The sequence below is a fragment of the Equus asinus genome, chromosome 16 (genome assembly GCF_041296235.1).
Source record: "Equus asinus isolate D_3611 breed Donkey chromosome 16, EquAss-T2T_v2, whole genome shotgun sequence".
In the NCBI taxonomy this organism is placed as follows: domain Eukaryota; kingdom Metazoa; phylum Chordata; class Mammalia; order Perissodactyla; family Equidae; genus Equus; species Equus asinus.
This window is the reverse complement of record NC_091805.1, coordinates 21,634,200-21,655,805: the sequence shown is the minus strand read 5'-3', so window position 1 is coordinate 21,655,805 and position 21,606 is coordinate 21,634,200. Positions and strand designations below refer to the sequence as shown.

Here is a 21,606-nt window from a genome sequence, read left to right as displayed (position 1 = left end):
ACTGGACATTTTAAATAGTATAATGTGGTATCTCTGGAAATCAAATTCTTCCCACCCTCAGTTTATTGTTGTTGCTATTTGTTGTTGTTGTTTGTTTGTTTAGGGACTTTTCTAAATTATATGAAGTCTGTATTCTTTGACACATGTGACCATTTAAGTCTCTACATAGTTAGCTTAGTGGTCAGCTAATGATTGGAGAGAGATTTCCTTAAATGCCAGAACCAATAAATCTCCTGGTTTTTGCCAAGTCTCTCTGTGTATGTTGGAGCATCCCTTCAATACTCAGCCAGGCAATTGACAACCAGACCTTAGCCTTAACTTCCTGATTTCACAGAGACTGAAAGTCAGCTAGAAGGGAGAGCTTAGGGCCTTCTCACATATTTTCTTAGTGTGCCCACAGCCCTATGCATGCACGTGGACTTCTAGATCCCAAGGAATATGTCAGAGCTTCTCAAGGTCTCTGTGGACATTTCATCCCCTAGTTTTTCCTCGTAAGCTTTGTTTTTAGCCTATTGTTTTCCACAACGGTTTTCCACTACTTCAGGTAGCCACAAAGTTAAACAATTCCCTCTAAATGTTTTTGGAAAATGCTTCTGGGGAAGAGGTTTTTGGCATTGGACAAGCTCTGAGTCAGATGAAATAAAGATAGCCTTGTAAATGGTGTCTTCCAGGGAACTACTAGACAGGTCAAATAATGGAAATGAGACTTGGAAGCAACTCCAATCCCATTCTACTCCCCCCCAGAGCTTCTAGGCTTCTTGTTTTTACTGTTATTACAGACTATTGGTTTTTAAGGCTACCACAGAGCTGGAAAGAGAGAAATGGGAATAGGGCAGATAAAGCTCCACAAAGCTCACTGCCCTTACTGAGATTCAGCTATTTTTCTTAAATAAATGCTCCCCAGATTTCTGCAAGCATTTTGATAATTTCCATAATCCTGGAAAACTTCATTCTGACATTTTTTCCAGTTATCTCATTGCTTTTATAGAAGAGAGAATCTGGAAGGTCATTACTTTGCCATTTTTGCTGTCTCTTAAATCTCTAATCTTGAGTACACATCTTTTTTAAAATCCTGTGTGATGAAATGGAAGAACATATAAAGCACTTCTGCTGCATACTGAAGTAAAGTTGTTGTCTCAAATAAAAGGACTTGTGCAATTGTTTCAGTTACAGACTGAACTAGCTGTTTTTTTCTTGGAACACCATTTTTACTTCACAGACTAACTGTGTTATTCAGACATGAGTATTTGGCCGATTTTTCTTGAACATGAATGAAGTGAGCCTGTCATTTCAAGGACAATTACTGACAGAATTTGATGCAAATGATAAATTTAAAACTTTCAAGCAAAAATGAGAATGGAGGAAACTTGTATCTACCATTATGAGTTCAATAGCTTCCTATTACTTATGTTTTTCTGATGACATTGGTGATGATGTTAACGAATATAGTTTTTTGATAGTACGAAATGAAATGTGTCAGTATTTGGAAGATCTGCGTAATTCCATGAACCAGTATTTTCCAAAAGACCAATGTATGATGTTAACAAAATCATGCATAGGTAAAGATTCTTTCACAGTTTAAGATAGACCAATAGATTTTAGTATAAAAGAGTACAAAAAGTTCATAGATATGGTTTCAGATTTCACATTTCAACTAACCCTTAAGAAACTACCATTTGTCAAGTTTTGGTATAGTATCAAAAAATAATATCTACGCTTATCTGAAAAGACTACTAAAATAATCCTTTTTCCAACTACTTTTCTCTGTAATGCCAGATTTTCTTCATTTATTTCAACTAAAATAACATAATATCGAATACAGGAGCAAATATGAGAATTTAGCTTCTTCTATTAATCCAGACACTACAGATATGTACAAAAGTGTAAAAAAGTGCTACTCTTCTCAGTAATTTTTTATTTTGGAAAATACAGCTATTTTTCTTGAAAAATATTTTATTTATGTTAACATATAATGGGTTTGTTGATTTAAGGCAATTAACACAGTTTTTAAATTTGTGTTTTAATTTCTACTATGATGTTTCAAAAGTTATAACTTACATAAATAAAGGTTCTATAAGGCCCTAAATGATGTTTAAAAATACAAAATGTCCAAAGTCTAAAGAGTTTGAGAACTGCTGTGCTAGGTTTTCTAAGATCAAAGCCCTAATCATAAACCAAATGGAAAGTACAAAGGTGGCTCTTGTTTAGTACTTAATTCAGTTGCCCATATTTAGTGCCAATATTTTTGTGTGACCCATGTCCAGAATCTGCCCATTCACGCAGATATGATGGTCAGAATTATTTAATCTGCACAGAACTTTTTAGGCTGACCCTTTCTGCTTCTTGAGTAGGCCATGCTTCTCTATCTCATGGCCTTTTTGCAAGATATTACCTCTGCCTGGAAAGCTCTCTCACCCCTTCTCTTAACAGTTCTTATTTACGCTTCAGATCTCAGCTCAAATGTCACTGCCTCAGAAAAGCCTTCCCTGATCTGTCCCCTCCAAACCTCTTATATCCTCCAGATTTGATTGAGTCCCTAATTTCTCTCATGCACTTTTCTTTCATAGCACATATCACAACTTGTAATTATATAGTGTTGAGATGATTTGATTAAAGCCTTTCTCTTCCTCTAAACTTCAGCTGGACAAAAGCAAGTTTCTTTTTTGCCTACCATTTTATACTCAGTATGTATCACAGTGTTTGGCAGTATATATATGCAGAATGAGTCAATTATTTTCCAATATGAAAACCACATGTCAAGGCAAGGAAGAGTGCATTGTATTGATTGTCCCATCATTTTAAACAGTTTTTTTAAATACCAATCATGAATTGTGAAAGGTCTGTTGAAAACAGTTTCTATTGTATGGACCTCCAAGTAAAAAGATATCTTAGCAGTACAATCCCTCAGAATGAAATTAGATTGCTTGATTTGCTTACACAGATGCTATTTCACAGAACTTTCTCCCAATTCATGTTTCTTAGTTTCCAAGCTTTTTAAAAAATAAAATATAAAAAGGCTTTCACTAATGGTTATGCTGAGCCTTTCTCTAAAAATATCTTTTATTAAATGCAGGAGGAGATTGGACTCATGCTCTATTATTTCTTTTGGGACTAATGGTACATTTTCCAACTTCAGAAATTGTTTTTAAGACCGCAGAAGTATCAGATTAAACTAATGGGTGACTACCTCAGGACAGTAGTATTTTATTCTATTTTCCTTCCAAGAATGTAACTGTTAAAAATTACTAAAGTTATTTATTCTTCACTTTATAATTTATTACCTGAGAGGATCATATTTCATTCTTATTCCATTTCAGTAACTTTTGTGTGTGTTTTCATGGAGCATAGACAAATAGTTTTTCATTTTAGGGCTCTAGACTTTGACTGTGTTTTAATTAGGAGACTTTGAGAGTTGGGTGAAGGCAGCGTATTGTCCTTTCAGATAGCCAGGCAGTATTCGCACCATCTGTCTAACCATGAGAATTACAAACCCCGTTCAGATAATAAGTCTAGTATACTTTTACAGCAGTACTTTCAGAATTTATAGCCTTTACTTAGAGCACTCAGTGTTGATCTTATTGCTAATCTCAAATGGTTTTGTTTTACACAGAAACAAATGGATATCAACGCTGCTATTCAAGCCTTGCTCGAGTCACATACTGCCCTACAGATGGAGGTAATATATCTGACATTATTTACGTTGGCACTCTCAATATACAAATTAAACAGAAATATTTTTCAGAGTCCAAAATGTGACTTTATCTCAAAGATTGTATTTAAAACAGATTGAAAATAATAAAATCATTTTTAAGAACAAAGTAAGCGATGTTAATAAACAGAAATATATGCATAGGATGTTTTTTGAGGAAAACATTTGAAACACAAATGTAATATTGTTTAAGGATTTTTTAAAAGAAGGAATTAGATACTATAGAAAAAAATAGTTAAATGAAGTTAATCATTTCTTAAAATGGGATCTGTCATCACTAATCATTTTTCTTAAATAAATTCTAAGTTTTCAACGTATAATTTTTTTAAAACATTGTATAGTAGTCATAGTAAATGTTAAGTTTTATGTCAGCTTGAAAACTAGACTTTTGAGCATAAATTTAATCTATTTAGGATCAAGATTTATAAAACATACACATATGCTTATATTTAAATATAAACTGTTCTCTACATCCTACTCCCAACTCATTGCACACAATAGGAATTCATTTTCCTTCTGCCTGGATCCGTGTTAATCATTAGGGTTACACACTGGTGATGGCAACTCCATGCTTTTCTGCTAATATGATTCTTGTGATGACTTGGCAGAGCTACCAGAATACTGAAGTGACTTTAATTGACTACAGTGCAGAGATATTCAAAACCCTGAAGTACCTTAGCAATTTACTGCACAGCATCAAGAATCCTCTTGGCACACGAGATAACCCAGCACGAATCTGCAAAGATTTGCTTAACTGTGAACACAAAGTATCAGATGGTAAGTTCTTGGTTTCCTCAAACTGTGATGTCTAGTTTCATTTCATCATTTCAGTGTGTTTGAGATTTGCAGTGTATTCATTCCAAATCTTAGTCATTTCGATAAAACCCTGGCAGAAGGCATTTTAAAGTCATCAAGAACCAAGTACTCTTAGAGGGAGACATGCTTCTGATATCACAGCATCCTTTCCCAAGGATTCACATTACAAAGGTCTAGTACACAGCCTTACTGATCCACCCACTCCTAACTGTATCACTTGCTTACATTTTGTGCTTGGAATGTATCACATTTATGTGAAAAATTAAAATAGGAAGGGTTGACCTTGAGTTGACAGACAGGAGCATCCATCAGGACCGCCAAAGTTGGCATCATGAAGAAAGATATCAAAGAGTCCCTTCACCACACCTCCTAAATTTATAGGTTTATACAAAATGGAATTTAAATGCCTCATTTCAGAATCAGTGACTATGAAGATGGAGTGGTTTGTTATTCTTGGAAGTTTCTTATCCCTACACTGATACCCCAAAAACCATTAACCAAAGGTGCAAAAATGAATTTAGAGTGGAACCATCAAGGAAAAGTTTTACGGCAAGTGGAGTAGTCATTATTATCTGATGATAAGTATGGGAAACCCTATCTGCTACAATGTCATTTAATTTTAAGTTCTATTGGGTCTCAGGTCACTATGCGGTCAATATTAGTAAGCGTTTTTTGCTAAAAACTCTAGTCTCAACACAATGACACATATGCTGATTTGAAAAAAAAGCTATGTATGTCAGTCTGTAGGGTGAATGGTAGTCCATATTTTATTGATTTTAATTTTATATATACATACACACATCACACAAACCCATATATTCTTGTCCAAAAACATCTGCTTCCATTCTAGAAGTGCAATAAAAATATTTATTTTATTTATATTAATAAAATGCTTAACATCTATAGATACTTCCTACCCTAGATTACCAGAAAAACTAAAATAACGTTTATAGTTATAGCTGCCTATAGTAATTCTAAGTTTGATGTTTTTCCCCCATATTTGAGGGCATAAAAATGCAATTCTGTAGAAGTGAAAGGAACAAAGACATGGTAAGATATACAAATCACTGAAATCTAATTCAAGGTCTGCCTTCCTTGTAGGAGAAATAGCTAAGTGGTGTGGATTGCAAGGTATCAGAAAGGTCTTTATGCCCAAAAATATTTTCATCACTAGGAGACAGTAAGTGTTATAGAGAAACATAAAACAACAGGAAAGGGGGATAGGATAGAAAGTGGAGTTGGGGGTGAAGTTTTAAATAGAGTAGTTACTAAGGCATCTCTGCCAAAGTAACATTTGAGCAATATCAGAAGGAGCTAAGGGAAAAACCTACAGGAAATCTAGGGAAAAAGCTTTCCAGGCAGAAAATAAACTGTAAAGAACTTGGGTCCTGAGAGTGTGCTTAGCATGTTGTAGGCTTAGCAAGAAGGCCAGTGTGACTGGCAGAGAGTGCATGAGGGAGAGAATGGTAGGAAGTGAAGTCAGAAAGATATCAAGAAGCCAGATTGTATAGGATCTTAGAGACTACTCAAAAGACTCTAGTTTTTACTCTGAGTAAGATGTGAAGCCTTTGGAAGTTTTTGAGCAAAGAAATGACATGATTTGACTTAAACTTTTAAAATATTACTCTGGATGATGTATTGTAAATATAATGAACACAAGGGTAGAAGAAGCCACTGAGAAGGCTGTTGAAATATTCCAGGTAAGAGATGATGATGGATTGGACTAGAGTTAGTAGCAGGGAAGTGATAAGAAATGGTTAAATCTTTGGATATGATTTAAGGTAGAGCCAGCAGTTTCTGTTAATAATTTGGATTTGAGTTATGAGAAAAACAGAATAATAAAGGATGACTCTAAGGTTTTTGAGTAAGAGGCTAGAAAGTTGGGGTTGCTGTTAATAGAGATGGAGAAGCAAGTTTGGAGAAAAGATCAGGAGTTCAGTTTGGAAGATGATTGGTTTGAGAAGTCTGTTAGGCATTCAAGTAAGAATGTCAAGTAGGTAGTCGGCTATTCAAGAGAGAGATCCTGGCTGAGGGTAAAAATTATGAACTTGTTTGCATATAAATATCATCTAATGCCCTGAGACTGCTTGAGACTACCTAAATAGTAGGTAAAGAAAGAAGAGATCTAAAAACTGTGCCTTAGGGCTCTCCAATGTTTAGAGATCAGGGAGATGAGGGGAACTAGCAAAGAAAAGTAAGAAGCTATCCCTGAGATAGGAGGAAAGCTAGATGAATGTGGAATGAAGAAAATGTTTGCCTGAGGAGGAAAGGATCAACTGGGTCAACGTCAAGTAAGGTGAGGATTGAGAAAGACTACTTACTGGATTTAGCAATGTAAAGATCTTTAATGACCTTCACAAGAACAGTTTAGAGAAATAGCAGTGGTTAAAACCTTCTCAGATTTTAAGAGAAATTGGAGGAGCCAGAGTTTCCACTCCCAGTAATGAAGCAGGTAATTCAAATTGCCTGGCTAAATTTAAAAAAAAAAAAATTTAGATTAAAATTAGCAAATTGCTAACAAAGTAGTGAGGAACTTTCAAGCCAGTATTTGGAAGAAGACGGCAGAGAGAGGAACACAACACATAGAGCTCCTTTTGCCCTGGGTACGTTCTGAAGCTGAGTACAGTCCTGTGCCACATAAAAACCTTTCACCTCAACGATGGACCTGCATATGCGATGATGTTCTCATCAGATTAGTGCCACGTAGCCTTAGGCGTGTAGTAGGCTATACTATCTAGGTTTGTGTAAGTACACCCTATGATGTTCACACAATGATGAAACTGCCTAACGATGCATGTCTTAGAATGTACCCCCCTCGTTAAGCGATGCGTGACTAGTGCTTTTGGTGGCTTTGTGGGGCTACGGGTCAAAAGTTGGAATCTGTGGCCCACCAAAGGTGGGAACTTAGGCTTTCAAAGGGCTCCACTCTAAGAGTGAAGATAAACCGGAAGAGAAGAGATGTTCATATAGATTGTAGCCCAGTTCACGTCATCTAGATAGCTCAGAAAATCTCAAACTTTGAACATGGGCTAAAAGGGTTCCAGACTGCCAGTACCCCTACCTGCAGAGAGAAACAAAAATCTTCCATAAAAGATATCATCCTAGGGCTCAAATTATCTCCACAAATAATTTCTCAAATATAGTGCCCAGCACACAATCAATAATAATCAGACCTACAAGCTGACAAAACACCATGAATGAGAACTGTCAGAAACAGCAGACAACAGAAGTAGACTCAAAGAAAAAATGAGAGGAAGAATTGGAAACTGAAAGTACTGTAGGCAAGATAAGCCTTATATAGGAACACAGTTTATTCACAATAATAAGAGGGAAGGCAGAACTTCTGCGTGCAAGTACAGCTAGCGGGGTAGACGTAGTTGTGGGAGCTTACATAAATTTTCTTCAGATTGCTTTGGCTGTCAGTGAAATTGAAAGGTTATCAGTCAAGAATAAGGATGAAGCAATAGGTATAATAAATTTGAAGGGAGAGGGAAAGGTTTCAAATTGGTAACTGGGAAAGCGACAGAGGGAATGAATTAGGGAAGCGTAGTATTATTGTCTGGTAGCCTTACAAACATTTGAATTCAAAGTGAGGCCCATCAGCATAGTTGTGTTTTTCTCCAGCCACGTTCAACTGTTCAGGAACAGGCACAGATTAGGCACAAAATTGGACTTGTGTAGGTTGGGCTTTTATAAGACAAGTACAATGAAGTGAGGCAGGGCTGGAATGTTAAGAAAGTCTCTAAGGAAATGATTAAAGTATAGAACTGTGGGTTTTAAGCTGGATAGGAAGGAAAGTGACCATATGATTAAGAGGGACAATGAAAAACTATCAATGGGTAGTCCTAGTGGAAGTGAAGAATTATTAGAGTCAGGACACTTAAGGGAATGAGCTATAAAGAGAAAGGAGGTGAAATTATGGAGGAATTCCAGTTGTAGATAATAACAAAGGCTTGGGTAGGACCTTGGAAGTTAATGGTTGAAGTAAATAGGGTGGAGGGGAGCATGGAAAGGGTACAAGAACATTGGTGGAAAAGAGTTCAAGGAACTGAGAGGCCATGGTGTTGGAAGTATCATCCATGTGGATTTAAAATCACCAAGAATTAGGTCATAAATAGATTTTCTGAAAGTCATAGCCAGCCAAAGCAAAATCTTCAAAGAAAGAAAGTTGATGATCGCAACGAGGAGAGATAATGGAGGACATAGTGGGATGACAGTAATTTTACCATGGAGTTGTTTTAGGGAAAAAGTGGGTAAATGGTCTGCCGGTGGCAACGAGGGGCAAGAAAGATACCTTCCCGCCCAGGACACAGTGCTATAGAGGCTGAGGCAGAACTCGAAGTGGCAGCAAGGGAAGCAGTGCCCTCAGGGGAGAGCCAGTTTTAAGTTAGAACATTTATGCCTACAAAAGATATATTATGGTACAGTGCTTTATTTATAGCTCAGCACATCCTGAAAAAATTATGAAACATCTACCAGCTCACCACTGTACAACATAATGCCTGAATTCAAAGCATTCCACCCCATACAACAATGAGAGTTTGCTTGATGAAAAACTTTCTATAAAGTATTTGTTACCTCACTTAGTAGTAGGAAACTCTTTCTTGGAAAAGAAGAAATGGTGAATGAAGATATGTGTTTACCCCATTAGATAAAAATAGAGGGCCGGCCAGGTGGTGCAGCAGCTAAGTTCCTATGTTCTGCTTCAGCGGCCCAGGGTTCACGGGTTCAGATCCCGGGTGCAGACATGGCACCGCTTGGCATGCCATGCTGTGGTAGGCGTCCCACGTAGAAAGTAGAGGAAGATGGGCATGGATGTTAGCTCAGGGCCAGTCTTCCTCAGCAAAAAGAGGAGGATTGGCAGTAGTTAGCTCAGGGCCGATCTTCCTAAAAAAAAAAAAAAGAATGGAAGCCTGCATCAGATCCTTGTGAAAACTCCAGCTCTAATTTCTACAAACTTTACAAAATGTTCAAAATTCTGAGGAAATGGAAAAAAGAGAGAGGGTAGTATCTCTTTCATCCCATTGCTTCCATATCTCAATAAACCAGTGCTTCTCCAAATGTTGTCCCTGGACAAGAATTAAATTTTGTTGAAATGCAGATCCTCAAGCCCTGCCCTAAACTAAGGAACCAGCAGCTCTCAGGGTGGGGTCCAGCTGTCTGCTTTAACAGATGGCTCCAATGCCACTAAAGCTTGAAAACCACCTCGGAAGAGGACAGTCCCCCACTATTGGCGCTATCAATTCAGCAAGTGCTCATTCTGAAGGATTTGTAGAACAGTAGAGGGGAGAACAGTCAAGGATGTGTTGGAAGTCTAAAATGATGAACCAGAGGAAGCCCAGGATGAGCTAGAGGAATCTGCTCGAGGGTAAGGGTGGACCGGCAGAGGATTTCTACCTATTGTGGAAAATGACATTGACAAATACCTTTTGGTTGTCTTGCCTTTTTAATGCAAGAAAGCAGGGCTACCTCATTTAAATATTTCTGCCCTTTGCATTTGAAATAAGGTGTTATATCAATATTCTAAGCCTGTTATTCTGGAATTAAGACGCTAGCTCTATACTGTTTCAGCCTGAGTATTTCTTGTAGGCTAACTTTAGGCCCCATTTGCTTCTCTTGGGCACTCAGTGAAGGCAAAGATTGGCAGACTTACACCAGCTGTAGGGACTTCAGTTTTTGCTCTTTTTTTTTTAAAGATTTTATTTTTTCCTTTTTCTCCCCAAAGCCCCCCGGTAGATAGTTGTGTATTCTTCGTTGTGGGTTCCTCTAGTTGTGGCATGTGGGACGCTGCCTCAGCGTGGTCTGACGAGCAGTGCCATGTCCGCACCCAGGATTCGAACCGACGAAACACTGGGCCGCCTGCAGCGGAGCACGCGAACTTAACCACTCGGCCACGGGGCCAGCCCCTCTTTTTTTTTTTTTTTTTGAGGAAGATTAGCCCTGAGCTAACTACTGCCAATCCTCCTCTTTTTGCTGACATCCGTGCCCATCTTCTTCCACTTTCTATGTGGGACGTCTACCACAGCATGGCTTTTTGCCAAGCGGTGCTACGTCTGCACCTGGGATCCGAACCAGCGAACCCCAGGCCCCCGAAAAGCGGAACGTGCAAACTTAACCACTGTGCCACTGGGCCGACCCCATGCTCTTGTTTTTTTAAGAGTGGCACCTGAGCTAACATCCGTTACCAATCTTCTTTTTCTTTTTCTCTTCTTCTATTCTAGTTGTGAGTGCCTCTGGTTGTGGCATGTGGGACGCCTCAGCATGGCATGACCAGTGGTGCCATGTCCACGCCCAGGAGCTGAGTCGGTGAAACCCTTGGCCACCAAAGCGGAGCACAGGAACTTAACCACTTGGCCACAGGGACTTCAGTTTTTCCCGCTTACAAATATGATGATGAAAACATAAAAATGATAACCATTTAATTGTACATTTTCTTTCTAAAAACAAAAACTTTTATTATTTTTATTTTAATTATCATAAAGATATATTTTACCTCAGGAAGAAGTTGTTTCTATTTTTTCTTTAAATATTCATTTTTAAACTCTATGATGACATAGAACAGAAATATACCAGGGACCTGTCCCGTGGCCAAGTGGTTCAAATTGCATGCTCCGCTTCTGCAGGCTCGGGGTTTCACAGGTTCGGATCCTGGGCGGGGGGGACATGGCAACCGCTCATCAGGCCATGTTGAGGCAGCATCCCACATAGCACAACCAGAGGCACTCACAGCTGGAATATGCAACTATGTACTAGGAAGCTTTGGGGAGAAGAAGAAAAAGAAAAAAAAAAGAAAGGAATCCTTCCTATTAAAAAAGAATACACCACATTAACTACAACTTTTTTGTTAACTGTGTAACTTTAGACAATTCACTTTAAGCTGCTGAGCTCATCTTATCTGTAGAATGAAGCGATAAATTAAGCCATTCTATCTTTTTTAATTAAAATTATGAAATTCCCTTAAATTGATAAGTATGTGAAAATACAGTATTTTCACTATCAGTTCTACATAATGCTTGCAGCTTTCATTCATTCACTAAATGTAAATGCTTTATAATCTAATTTTTTTACAGGTAAGACTGTGAAAATATATATTTAGAGTATTATGATAATTTGTAAGGATGTTTCAAATGTATTTTAGCATGGCATTTAAATATCTTTATGTTTGACAATAAACTAATAGGAAGATACTGGATTGATCCAAATCTTGGATGCCCTTCGGATGCCATTGAGGTTTTCTGCAATTTCAGTGCTGGTGGTCAGACATGTTTATCTCCTGTTTCTGTGACAAAGGTATGTAATGAATTTTAGACTTTATGTTGGTACTTGCCCAATATCCATGAACAATGATTTTTAAAATTCTGTCACTTTAAATAATTACTAATTTTATGAATGGAAGCAAGATATCATTCTCTACCATATATAAGAAAGAAATGTTTCGTTTTTAAAAAATAATCCTAGTAAATCTTGACATTTTGATTATGTGTTTTTGTGATTGGCTTATCTTGACTTACTCTACTGGTTATGCTTTTTAAATTCCTTTGAAAATGTGGAACTTATGTTTTTGTGCATGCACATCCATTAGAAAATCCCCAAACAGGGGGCCAGCCCAGTGGTGCAGCAGTTAAGTTCACTCATTCCACTTCGGCAGCCTGGGGTTCACCCATTTGGCTCCTGGTTGCAGACCTACATACCGCTTGGCAAGCCATGCTGTGGCAGGCATCCCACATATAAGATAGAGGAAGATGGGGATGGATGTTAGCTCAGGGCCAGTCTTCCTCAGCAAAAAGAGGAAGATTGGCAGCAGATGTTAGCTCAGGGCTAATATTCCTCAAAAAGAAAGAAAGAAAACCCCAAAACACCTGTAGTGTTTGTAATCAGGAATTAGTTACCTAAAGTTTTACTAAAAATGACATCATCATTAAAGGAGGAATTTTGCCACAAAGCTTGCTATTTTTGGTGATTGAGCACAAAATAACCTCCCTTAAACATCCATTGAATATTATTTAAAACTTCTTTCAAGTATAATTCTATAAACCAAATGCTTAGAATAAATGAAAGATAGTTTGGTATAATACTGGGTGTTCTAACAAGCATTTATAAAACCTAAAGCTTAGTTCTACCCGCAACACATACTGAAGAAATCAAAACTGTGTTTCTTTTTTTTTCTGGTTAAACCAGCTTGCTATTACCCAGAACTTACTTCTCTTTGACGAAGAACTGATATACAAGCCTATTGTGTGCTGTATCCCTCATAAAAGGGCGGCAGCTAAAATGTTCTGTCGGTCTCTCCAGCTGCTTACTGTTAGACCGCACTCTCCTCCTAAAATATCCCCCTTCGATCACTAAGGTGTTTCTCCGCTTCATCTCAATGGGCATGCACCATTGTTACCCCCAAAGCAGAGGAGGGCAGGACGCTTCCATTCCTAGGGAATCCATGTACCCCTGAGGAAGAGCAGCATGATAGTCCTACTTCCAAAATAGCCACATCATCCTCCCCACTCCCCGGGATTTGGCCCAGGATTTTTATTTGGATTACTATGGAAGAAAGGTGGGGAGCAGTGTGCACAGGAGATAGGAGTGGTGAAGGAGCTGCACTCCAGTTCTTTCCTTAACTGAATCAATTCTCCCGTTTCTCCTATTCATAAACTCAACCTGAGGAAGACTGGGCAGGCAGTGGAAAGAACGGTAGACTCGGAATCAGGGACCAGGGTTCTAGTCTCTGTCCCTCTACTAACCTGAGAAATGCTCCTGTGAGCCACCAGAGAGCCAGCTCTGTGCCAGGCTCTGTACTAGGTGAATGACACCTGGCACCTCACATCCTCAGAACAACCTGTCATGTCGCTGCCATACCTGGCTTTACCAACAAAGAAACTAAAGCTCAGAAAGGTTGAATGTTTTATAAGTTTGCGGTTCTCATCTGCAAAATGAGGAATTTGAACTATTTAAACTCTAATGATCCTAATGATGGTCCTTCTGTGTTTTCATCCTAGGCCCTTCCTTTGCCTTTCCTTTCTTTTCCTGGGGCTTTACTTTTTTTGTTGTCATTTCTTTCCTTCTTTCTTTTTTTCCTTTCTTGTTACCTCATAACTGATATTTTTCTAATTGTATGTTTGTAGATTAGTATAAATTCCACAGCAGGAAGCATTTCTGTGCACTTATGTTATGACCATACCCCCACTTGAATAATGCTAAAATAATAATAATGATAATGATGTCTAAAGCTATAGAAAAATCTACTCTCTTGTCCAAGCCTGGAAAATGTGCAGTCAGACCTCCTTGCTCCAATTTTGCCCTATGTATCACTGTATTAGTTAATTGTTCATGCATTCATTCATCCAATAAACATTTATTGATGACTAACTGTATGACTGGAACTGCATTAAGGGCTGGCAACACAGCGAGTAAGATCGTCTCCTTGTCTTTAAAGGCTCTCATAGTTAAAATGACTCAACTGAGTTATTATTATAACTTGTAACTTATCTTTGGAAACAAAAAAAACTCTTCAAATGAAAGTATAGACAGAATTTCAGGGTTTTATGAAAAAAATTATTGAAGCATTAATCAATAACAAGTTATTAATGCAGATAACTGAAAATTGTCTTCATTTTCTGGTCATGTCTAGTAGCCTAGTGGCATGCTGAAGCCACTCATACTGGCTCATGAGAGCCTATTGTTAACATCTCCTTCCAACTCCATGTTCAATGACACCATCTTGATAGCCTGAAATCAGCCATGGTGGAAATATTTATACCAAGGAAATCAGAAAAATGCTATAAATTAGGGATTTTTTCCCCCACCCAACCCCTGTAAGAGCCAGTGGTTAAGCATTACCAGCACACCACTGACCAGCACTTAGATGCCGAGAAGAGCAGCTTTCTCAAGGCTGCCTTCTAAGGGCTTTCCTCAAGTTTCCCCAAACTATTAGTTTCTCAGTTGCCACATCTTATAATCTGCATGTTGTGTCTATGACATTAGTTGGAGTTTGGAGTTGGGAAAGTCCAGATGAACTTCCTTCATTTACTGAGCTCAGAAGCCACCCACATCGTCACCATTCACTGTCTAAACACTCCAGTGTGGACGGGTGCTCAGACAAGTGACTCAGGATTGCCTGTTGGTTTCAAGGGATGGAATGGCCAAATTTTTGAAGAAAACACTCTACTTGAACCTAAAGTGCTTTCAGATGACTGCAAGGTAAGAGAATGATGCTTTTAGAATTGTTCAATATAACTAACTTAAAATTGATAAAGCTATAAAATTAAAATAATGAGATTAAGACTTTAATTGCAAACTGCAGATACAGAAAAGTAGTAAGTTTTCATGTACCTGATTTTTCAGGTACCATACATTTTCCAGAATCTGTCATTTGCTTGTATCATAACTTATCAACTTTTGTCACACCCATTGGTCGTTCGTGGATTTTTGTATGTGCAACAGGTGTTAATACGTAAATTTAATTTTTATTCCCCATATGAAATAATTAAATCACACCTGGATAGATAGATGGATGGATAGATAGGCAGGTAGGTAGGTAGGTAGATAGATAGATAGATAGATAGGTAGGTAGGTAGATAGAGATGGCATGTAAATAGATTTCTTTCGTGTATTTTCACCGCTGTGATGCTACAGCTCATTCCTTCGTGTAAGACAGGTTATAGAGGCAAGTCAGTTTTATTTCATTTTGTCAGTCCCCATACCTGATACCAAATGTAGGCATAATTGCAGACTGACTGGCCCTACCAATCAATAATTGAAGTGTATCCCATTTTTTCAATTAAAATTAATAACGAATGTTATGAAAAATCTGTAATTATAAAACATTGTGTTATAGAGCAGGGTTGGCAAACTACAGTCCACAGACTAAACCCAGCCCACCACTCATTTTTGTAAGTAAATGTTATTGGAACACAGCCACACTCATTTGTTTACTTACTCTCTATGGCTGCTATCACACTCCAATGGCAGAGTTAAGTAAATGTGACAGAGACTGTATGGCCTGCAAAACCTAAACCATTTGATATCTAGCCCTTTACAGAAGAGCTTGCGATCACCTGTTACAGAGAAGATAGTTGTCCACTTTACACACGTATCATTGATGACTTTTTTTGTTTGAGGAAGATTTGCCCTGAGTTAATTGCTGCCAATCCTCTTTTTGCTGAGGAAGACTGGCCCTGAGCTAACATCATGCCCATCTTCCTCTACTTTATATGTGGGACGCCTGCCACAGTATGGCTTGCCAAGTGGTGCCATGTCCTCACCCGGGATCCAAACTGACGAACCCCAGGCCACCAAGAAGCGGGACGTGTGCACTTAACCGCTGTGCCACCAGGCCAACCCCTCATTGATGACTTTAAATAGCTTCATTTCCTGGTCTTGTATACTAAGAAGCCCATGATTTTACATCTCTTACCATTTCCAGGGGACTCTACTTTTTCATAACATTTCATTTCCAGACAGTACTTGGGTATTTGAAAAATCATACACAAATGGTCAGAAGTATGTGGCTCATTCTCTGTAAGCAAAGAGATCAATATTACCAACAAATTCATTTAGTTTTTACAGTTTTGTCCAGAAACTTTCAATAACTCACTACTGTCTCTGAGACACAATTGAAACTTATCAGCTCTAAGTCAACACTTAGAACAGCCACACCTCAACCTGCCTTTCTAGCTTGGGCTCACCAGCTATCTACCCTAAGCTGAGGCCTGATCTATTCATAATAATAAGAAGATGATCAACAACAATTCCTATTACTAGTTTTTGGGGGCTTATTATATGGCGGGTGCCATGTATTCATGTATTAGTGTATTTAATTATAACAGCTTTGTCAAGAAGTTATTATCAGTCTCATTTCATAGTCAAGAAACTGAAGGCACAGAAAGGTTAGGTAACTTGCTCAAGGTCATGCAGCTAATTAGTGGAGGAACAAGAAATCAACCTCAGCTGTGTACAACTCCAAAGCCCATGCCACACTATACTGCTAGACTTTTAACTGAAATCTCATTTAATCCTCACAAGCCTGTGAGGTAGCTTTTTATTATTCCCACTTTATATGTGAGGAGAATGGTGGTACCTGGATTTCTGTCAATATCTGTTCCAGGCCAAAACCGTGCACTTAAACCCCATGTTAGGCTTATTTTCACAACCACCATCTACTTTTCCAAATTTTTTTTTTTTTAAAGATTTTATTTTTCCTTTTTCTCCCCAAAGCCCCCCGGTACATAGTTGTATATTCTTCGTTGTGGGTCCTTCTAGTTGTGGCATGTGGGATGCTGCCTCAGCGTGGTCTGACGAGCAGTGCCATGTCCGCGCCCAGGATTCGAACCAACGAAACACTGGGCCGCCTGTAGCGGAGCACACGAACTTAACCACTCGGCCACGGGGCCAGCCCCTCCAACTTTTTTTTTTAATGCATGTCATTCCCTTTCTCTGAAATGCCCTTCTCTACCCCTCTAACCAAGTGGAAATTTTAGGCATACTTTAACACCCATCTTAAATTTTGAATTCATGAAGCTTTTCCTGACTACTCCAGTTGGAACTGAGAATTTAGCACTCCTTGTCTACATTATTTATATTGCGCTTACCATATATGGTCTTGTATTGTAGCATTTATTTGTGTTTCTCCTCTCTCCTGCTAGATTTATAAGCTGCTAGAATTCAGAAGCCAGAACTAATTTATTCATCTTTATATTTCCAAAACACTGTAAGAAAATAGAGGATTACATCTTATTCAACTGTGACACATGTACTTAGTGTTCAATAAATATTGCTTGAAAGACTTACTGAGTTAGTCCAACAGTGTCTTACACACAGAACCCCAGTTCTAGCTTCCACACCGAGCTTATGACTTTAGTCATTTATCTTCGCTTAGCTTCAATGGCCTTAGCTTAAAATGGAATTTATAGCTTAAATAATCTCTATAAACTTTCTTCAAATTTTAAAGTTTATAACATGATAATTCTGTGAATGAGTAAGTGAATAAACTCCTGAATAAAAAGTTTTACAAATCTAGTCAATTGTTTCTCTATTTTGTCTTGTTGAATCTTAATCACAGGATATTTTATGATATGTTTCTGTTCCATATAGAATTTATCAGAAGTAAAAGAGATACAGTAATAAGAGAAAAAGAAAGGCCTAGAAGGAAGAGAGGAAAGAAACTATATAAACAGTAACCACAAAATGGAAAAAAAGAAACCTAAAAGATGTTTCAACATAGTTTTCATTTACTTCTGACCGAAGTGATTCTGGTTACTTCCTGCCTAACGTACAGAGAGATTGAGACAGCTCATTCCCTTTCATCCAAGAAAAATGCCCAACCTGAAGAATCAGTCCCAAACAAAGGAATACAGAGCAGATGTTAGGGACAGTTCAGCCTTTTAATTCGTATCAGGCGCAATGATTCACAGGCAACAAAAGCAGAAGCCTAGCTTTAGCCTCCGAAACTGAAAAGTCAGAGCACACAATGGCATTTAGAGAAAGGAATAAACCCGTGTTTTCAATTATTCATAGTAATTGTTACCATTCTTTGAGCACTTACTCTCTGCCACACATTGTTCTAGGCACTTTCTATTCATTATCTCTAATCCTTAAAATAAATCTACGTTGTCTATGAAGGGCATTGTCTGCTGAGAATGGCGGCTACTGAAACGTTTACATATTTAAAGGATTTTGTTCTTATTTTACAGATTCAAGATGGCAGCTGGCATAAGGCAAAATTCCTTTTTCACACCCAGGACCCTAATCAACTTCCAGTAATCGAAGTTCAAAAACTTCCCCATCTCAAAACAAAACGGAAGTTCTACATTGAAAGCAGTGCTGTATGCTTTCTCTAAAGTCTCTGAATTAGGTCAGAATTCATGCTGTTGGCCAGGTAATTGCTGCAGAGGGGAAAATATAGACAGAAAGATACTATCATTATGAAATGCATGCAATAAAGCATTGGCTAAGTCTTAAAGAATCTCAGGAAGAAAAGACTTCCTCCTAAGAAGGAGAAAAGGCATTTTTTTAAAGGACTTTAATTGATAAAGTATTTAATTCTTTTAAAAATTATATTGATCTGAGCTTTCTTAGATAACTCCCTAGAAGTGAAAATTTATAAACAAAGAATTCTTCAGGGTATCATATATTTTTTGACTGTCTCAGAGCAAAGTACCCATTAGACAGCTGGAGATGCAGAGCACTATGGAGCAATACTGGCTAATGCTCCCAAATGTGCATGCTTCTGTCTAAAAATTACAAGCCACAGTCTAATATGTCTTACTTTCCCAAATACTAAGCTGTATTCAGGTCCCCATTGGGCATATACATCTTAGCTGGTGGTACACTACCTCTTATGTGTTGCCTTTTTGTGTTGCTTGGTGCTTTTTCTAAAACAAGGTGCTTGTGGCTTTTGTAAACTATTTTATTTACTTTTTTGTCTTTGTCATTCTTTAAGAGTGTATGTACTGGTTACATCAAGATATGTTTTGGTTGTTGGTACTTATTTTAACTTGTTTGCTCACATACTTAATAACAAGTAAAATATTTATGTGAAGTTCTTGTTTTATTTTAAAATTCTCTTTGTGGATATGGAATCAAAGCCAGCACATTATAACCTGTGCTTATGCACAAGAGAATTGGGAGGTTTCTTTTGTTTTTTATTTTTTAAATTGTTGTAAAAAATATCATAGGCCAGCTACATCCGGTAGTAGGTTTGGGTTAGAGTTTGGGGGTTGTGATATACGTACTATTTTTAAAATTCATGATCATCTGGAATGATACTTTGTGTATATATATTTTGTAAAGTTTTAATTCAGCAAATTTTTTGAAGTTGCTGCTGTTTTAAATTATAAAAACTTTATATTTCTGCTTCATAGAAATTACGTATTTTTGTAATATTCATTGATTTTCTTTCACTGTTCTTAAATTTAATGTGTTGCAACTTTAAGGAATTCAATTTACCAGTCTTTAAAGCAACATTCAAGATAACATCAGTCTTTGCCATTTAATATAGGCTCAGCCAGTTCAGACGTTCCTTGTTGTCAGAGAAATGTTAGTTCAGTATTAAAAGAAAGAGATTATACCTTTTGGTATATAAAAAATCTTGTATAGCCATTCTAAATATACCTTTAGCCACAGCAAACAGCACTTACCTATCTATAATAAAAAGGTGCTTTAAATCTTTTTTTGGTAGTATTTGTTTTTCTTCTTTTGTTACCATATCCTTTTATTATATATGGTAGCCCCTCTGGCAGAGCCCTCCGTACTATACACATATTTACATTATTATAAAGTATCTGTTACATACCTATAGAAGGATTGTAGGACCTATTTCCTATTTGTACAAAATGATATCATGGCACAGAAATAAACTCTCTCATTTATGGTTAATTGATTTTCAACAAGGGTGCCAAGACCATTCAATGGGAAAAGGACAGCTTTTTCAACAAATGGTTCTTTGAAAATTGGATATCCACATGCAAAAGAATGAAGTTGTACCCTTACCTTACATATATACAAAAATTACCTCAAAATGGATCAAAGTCCTAAATGTAAGAGCTAAAACTATAAAACTCTTAGAAGAAAACACAGGAGAAAAGCTTCATGACATTGTGTTTGGCAATGATTTCTTGGAGATGACACAAAAAGCACAGTCAATAAAAGAAAAACAGAAATAACATAAATTGGACTATATCAAAATTAAAAACCTCTGTGCATCAAAGAACACTATCAAGAGAGTGAAAATACATTACACAAAATGGGAGAAAATATTTATAAATCATATATCTGATAGGGGATAAATATCCAGAATATATAAAGAACTCCTATAACTCAAAAACGAAAACAAAACCAAAAGAACAATCCACCCAATTGAAAAATGGGCAAAGGACTTAACAGACCTTTCTCCAAAGAAGGTATACCAAATAGCCAACAAATGAAAAGATGCTCAATATCACTAGTCATTAAGAAAATGCAAATCAAAGCTGTAGTTAGATACACGTCACACACAGTAGGTTGGCTATTATCCAAAAAAGGGAAAATAACAATTGTTGGTGAGGATATGGAGCAATGAGAACCCTTTTATATTGCTGGTGGGAATGTAAAATGGTGCAGCCACTGTGGAAAATAGTTTGGCAGTTCCTTAAAAGTTAAACATAGAATTGCCACATGATCCAGCAATTCTATTTTGCTGATGTACTCAAAAGAATTGAAAGAAGGAATTCAAACAGATATTTGTACACCAGTGTTCATAACAGTATTTTTCAGAATAGCCAAAAGGTGGAAACAACCCTAATGTGCGTCAACAGATGAACTGGTAAGAAAATGTGGTATGTACATACAGTGAAATATTATTTGTCCTTAGAAAAGGAATTAAATTCTGATATAAGTTACAACATTGATGTACCTTGAAAGCATTATGCTATGTGAATAAAGCCAGACAAAAAAGGACAAATATTGTATGATTCCATTTATATGAAGTACCAAGAATAAACAAATTCACAGACAGAAAATACAGTAGAGCCTACCAGAGACTGGGTGAGGTGGGAATGGAGAATTATTTTTAGTGAATACAGAGTTTCTGTTTGGGATGATGACAGAGTTCTGGAGATGGATGGTAATGATGGTTGCACATCAACATGAATGTACTTAATGCACCTGAATTGTACACTTAAAATGATTAAAATGACCAATTTTATATTGTATATTTTACCACAATATTTAAAAATGGGGCTGTGGCAAAAATGCCTGATTTCCTGCTTGAGGAACATAGAAATGTTCTTTTAAAGAAGCACAGGATGTGGACCTGCCTGGTGGCACAGGAGTTAAGTTCACAAGTTCTGCGTTGGCGGCCCAGGGTTCGCTGGTTCAGATTCTGGGCGTGGACCTCTGCACTGCTTCTCCAGCCATGCTGTGGCAGGCATCCCACATATAAAATAGAGGAAGATGGGCATGGATGTTAGTTCTGGGTCAGTCTTCCTTAGCAAAAAGAGGAGGATTGGCAGCAGATGTTAGCTCAGGGCTAATCTTCCTCAATAAAAAAGAAGCAAGGGCCGACCCGGTGGTGCAGCGGTTAAGTGCGCACATTTTGCTTCTCAGTGGCCCGG

General features: G+C 37.5%; 1 protein-coding gene across 1 annotated transcript in view; it reads left to right on the top strand.

Annotated features, from left to right (window-relative positions):
• Positions 1-19,660, top strand: part of COL24A1 (collagen type XXIV alpha 1 chain) — a 355,376-nt gene extending 335,716 nt beyond the window's left edge. The window contains exons 57-61 of the mRNA XM_044749176.2: positions 3,611-3,676; positions 4,318-4,486; positions 11,706-11,815; positions 14,501-14,716; positions 18,208-19,660. Of these exons, the coding sequence (XP_044605111.2) occupies positions 3,611-3,676; positions 4,318-4,486; positions 11,706-11,815; positions 14,501-14,716; positions 18,208-18,354 (708 nt within the window). The 3' untranslated portion in view covers positions 18,355-19,660. The remainder of the gene's footprint in view (positions 1-3,610; positions 3,677-4,317; positions 4,487-11,705; positions 11,816-14,500; positions 14,717-18,207) is intronic.
• The last annotated feature ends 1,946 nt before the right edge of the window (positions 19,661-21,606 follow it).